The 4,138-nt window shown below is 45.6% G+C and overlaps 1 protein-coding gene across 1 annotated transcript in view; it reads right to left on the bottom strand.

Moving 5' to 3' along the window:
* Positions 1-989: 989 nt before the first annotated feature.
* The window catches only part of arap3 (ArfGAP with RhoGAP domain, ankyrin repeat and PH domain 3), a 34,796-nt gene continuing 31,647 nt past the window's right edge, over positions 990-4,138 (bottom strand). Inside the window, exons 33-35 of the mRNA XM_020594098.1 lie at positions 4,007-4,138; positions 3,729-3,767; positions 990-3,551 (exon numbers count right to left, since the gene is read on the bottom strand). The exon at positions 4,007-4,138 is cut by the window's right edge and continues 6 nt beyond it. Of these exons, the coding sequence (XP_020449754.1) occupies positions 3,072-3,551; positions 3,729-3,767; positions 4,007-4,138 (651 nt within the window). The 3' untranslated portion in view covers positions 990-3,071. The remainder of the gene's footprint in view (positions 3,552-3,728; positions 3,768-4,006) is intronic.

The following is a 4,138-nucleotide window of genomic DNA, read 5'->3' as shown; positions in this document are numbered from 1 at the left end:
CTGGGGCTAAGCTACGTCTAGGATGCTCCACACCGGCTACCTGGGCATAGCTAGCTGGGCTGTTCTCCATGGTGTGAAGCCACACTTCTAAGTCTGTGAGCCTCGCCTCCAATGCTGCTAGAATCTGACATTTATTACAAGTACCATTATCGCTAAAGGAGGCAGAGGAATAACTGAACATGTGACACTCTGAGCAAGAGAAAGAGGAGAGGAAGAGGGGGAAGCCATTGCTCTGGATTAAGCTACTATCTTAGCTAGCTTCCAAGCTACTAGCTTAGGTAGCTTCCAAGCTAGCCCACCTAATGTAGCAAGTTAAATTTGGTAATTAGCAAGAATGTCTGTAACACAGGAGCTAAGTAGTACAGGTGTAGGTCGTCACTCAAAAAATTCTGATAAACCTAGAAAATAATGAGCTTAATCCTCAAACAATCTGGAAGCAAGCACAACACGGTGCCGACACATAAAACAGGAAGTGAGTATGGTTACTGCACGAAGAGGAACACAGCAATCTGTCAAAGGTTCCTACACATTATGGAATACAGTAACACATTAACCCCTTCGTGGTGTACAGGCCAGAGTAAAACAATGAATTTACGAAAAGGGGAGACGCTTCACATGTGTGGCACCCAGATCATTGTGCCACCAAATTAAAACAGTCTAACACGAAGCACCTTTGCAAATCCAGCATGTTTAGGTTGTGTGTAACTGTAGGAGGCAAAACTCATCCTCAGCCTGTTCAAATCCACAGAAACAAGACTCAGGGCGTGATCTGTGTTCATCAGTGTGTTTTCAGTACACGTGAGCACGCTGCAGTTTTATTGAAGGAAGTAACCCTCCTCGTTCCAGAGGATTCAGGAAACAAAGCAGATATTTTAACATGGTCCACTTTCCAGAACAGTCAGGAGAGAAACAGCTTCAGAGAGGAATGTACAACACAGATACTGAATACACACATGGTGAAACAGACCACAGTTAAAGACAGACTGGGACCATTTAGGCTGTGATATGGGAGGACTGGTGAACAATCTGGAGACTCTCCACCTCTGCTCCCAACACATTTCACAGTGAAATGCTGATTTTACTTTTGGATACATTTTATTTCTCCTTCTTTCTTCTTCGTATTGAAGTTACATGTTAATGCAAATGTTAACTTTGTGCTTTTTGCAGTGAAATCTCATCACATCCCGTCACAGTTTAAAAAGTTAAAAACAGGAACTTTAATAGCTTTAAAATAAATTAACATGCGAAGAGGCTGTGGCATACTTAATAAAATCCAGCGAGCCAGAGCAGCTCCTGCTGGAGAAATGGTTAAATCAACTCCACCAGTGTGAACACATGCATGTTTCTGGTATTAAACACGAGTGACAACACAATCTTTTAATTCAACATCACAAATCAAATTCTGGCTCTTTATTGTGTGTCACCATTAAAACCAGTTTTTTATTTTATTTACACAGGTTTAAATAAAATAAAAAAAACTTCATCCACACTCATGTTAGCAGTTTTACATCGAGCTTATGTAATGTACATGTACACATTTTCTACACAGATGTCAGTCATGTCATCGGTGTGGACATTTCACACAGAGTATTTTACACTTGGTGTCTTTAGAATACAGAATATTCACCTAACCTTCTTCTGAGCTGCATCCAACTCCTGATGATTTTGTTTTTAACCCAGGATCAGGCCCGATGACCCAAAAACCTTTAACAGGTGCACCAGGCCTGCATACTGTACTGACAGCTCTCTGAGAGACATCTGCCTGAAGTGGTGATAATGTGTTTTAGTAATAAGGGTGTATAACACAATGTGACACCAGTGTTTAAAGCTCAGGTGCATGTGGTAGTGACTGATCAGCTGACTGTGCAGCTTCTCGGCTTCACGCAGCTTCACAGCGAGTCTCGGCTCAGCGTTTAGAGCCGGACCACAATGTCACCGTCCTGGTTCACTGTCACCGCTCTCACAGTGCGGCCCAGGGCCGCAGCAGGAAGCAGCTGTTCTCAGAGCAGACGCTCTAAACAGCCGCTGTCTATGACCTGCTGGCAGCAAACGGCAGACAGAGCTGGTCAGAGACCAGCTGGCGAACACAGTGCAGCAATTAGCAGCTCCACAACCAGAGGTGGTGGTGGAGACCAAACCCAGAGCCAACAGAGAGGGAGCACTGGGGTTCACCAGGGGGACACAGGCACACTGCACATGGAGGGGCATGTTGTGACCGCTGGACATGGGAAGAAGAAACTCAATGGCCAGTTCAACTGAGCAACTTCGATCAATATAGTTCCCTTCTCCCTCTGGGTTTTATGCTTATGTAATGACAGCAGTATAAAATCTTCAGTGTGTTAAGTCGAGTACGTGTCCTCAGGTGATCTCACATGAGACGGTGTCATCATGTCTGAGGACTACACAGAAAGAAAGAAGTGACCAGAGCTCTGCAGCTGCTGCAGGAAACATATATGAAGCTACTAGCAAAACACACCATGATCCCCCACCCAACTGTCTGACGTCCAGGTGCACTGTGGGTAATGTAGGCAGCAGGTTTTAATAAGGGGGAGGAACGTGGATGATAAAAAAGAAGACATCCCCATTTCTGCTGACAGACGTCGGCAGCAGTGTGTTCCTGGCTGCACACAGTATGTACTTTAACCATTATGAAATACTGTTTTTGCAATTACAGTACTAGAAATAAACTCATGCTATCAGTTTATACTTACAGGAATTGATACAGCACATGCTGTTGAAGACATGTTAGTTTCAGAGAAGAAAGCACTGAACTCTGTTATTTGGCTTTAAAAAAAATAAAAAGAGAATGTACTGGCACCATCAGCTTCAGCCTGCTCATCCGCTTAAAACCACCTGTCTGCTCCTCCAGTCATTCAGTAACGAACCAATATCAAACTGTTCAGGTGAGTCAGGGGACCTCAGCCAATCACAGTGGTCACTGCTCCATCCTCTCCTCCCTGAAGGCTCTCCATCTCCGTTTCCTCTTTCATTTTGACTTTGCAACATCAGCCTTGAAACTTTTTCTCTGAGCTTCTCCTCCTCTTCATCCACCTCCCCCGCAGTCTTGTTTCTCAGACATCATATGGCCTCTCCTCTTCATCCTCCTCCTCCTCCTCAGTCTTCTTGGTGAAAGCAGATGACAACTCCTGCAGGAGGAGCTCTTGTGACGGATTACAGACCCCCTGCAGCGGATGCCTCCTCCTCGGTGCAGGCTGCTGGGGGACGTTAGAGTCTGGGGAGCTGTGGTCTGCTTCTCCCTCACCTCCTTCACTGCTGCCTCCGCTCTGCTCCAGAGTCTCCACCGAGCCACCAGCTCCCTGGACCTGGATGGGGACATTCATGTGATCCAGATGTCCAGTTTCCACAGGAACCAGTCTGAGCGGCGAGTGGTCCAGGACCTCCTGGGTCTCTGCGGCCCTGCTGGTCAGGAAGCTGGTCTCCAGAGATTTGAGGACCTGCAGGCCGAAGTCCCCGACCTCCTCATAGAGCGGCTCCGGGAGGTTGGGAGACTCTGAACGCTCCTCAAACGAGTCCTGCTGCACCTTCATGGGCTGGACGTACAGAGACAGTTACTGTAACATCAGCCCTGGGAAAAACTACAAAACCCCATATTTCCACACAAAATACATACTAATCACAAAACACAAAGTACTGAGCACAAAATACTCAGAGTACAAAATAAAAGCAAAAATAATTAAAATTACCAAGTTAAAGTGGAAAATACTCACAAAGTACATGGAGAGAGTCCTTCTGTCATGTAATTTTCTCTGCAGAGAAAAGCAAACAAAAAGCTTGAATGACTGTAGGATAAGTATAACTCTGCACATCATGAATATAATGAATATATAAAACTGTGTAACAGGATAAAGGGGGAATCTACACTCATAATCTTAACTTAGAGTTCTGGCTCAGTGTGAGTATTTGTTTCATTGTCATCATTCCTGACATTTCATCTCTGAGGAAACAGACTTGCATATCAGCTTAGGACAAAAACCCAGAGCCTGACCAGTGTCTGATTGGCCGACAGCATGCTGCTGTTGCTCTCATCTCCTTGGATGGGGACGAGCGGCATCGTGCCGAACTTCTGCTTGGAGATATCTGACGAGGAGTGACGCCTCAGCACCGGTGGACCAGGGTC

This window comes from Monopterus albus, unplaced genomic scaffold (genome assembly GCF_001952655.1).
Source record: "Monopterus albus unplaced genomic scaffold, M_albus_1.0 scaffold21.1, whole genome shotgun sequence".
Classification (NCBI taxonomy): domain Eukaryota; kingdom Metazoa; phylum Chordata; class Actinopteri; order Synbranchiformes; family Synbranchidae; genus Monopterus; species Monopterus albus.
Note: the sequence above shows the minus strand (reverse complement) of the source record. Positions and strands in the feature narration are given on the sequence as shown.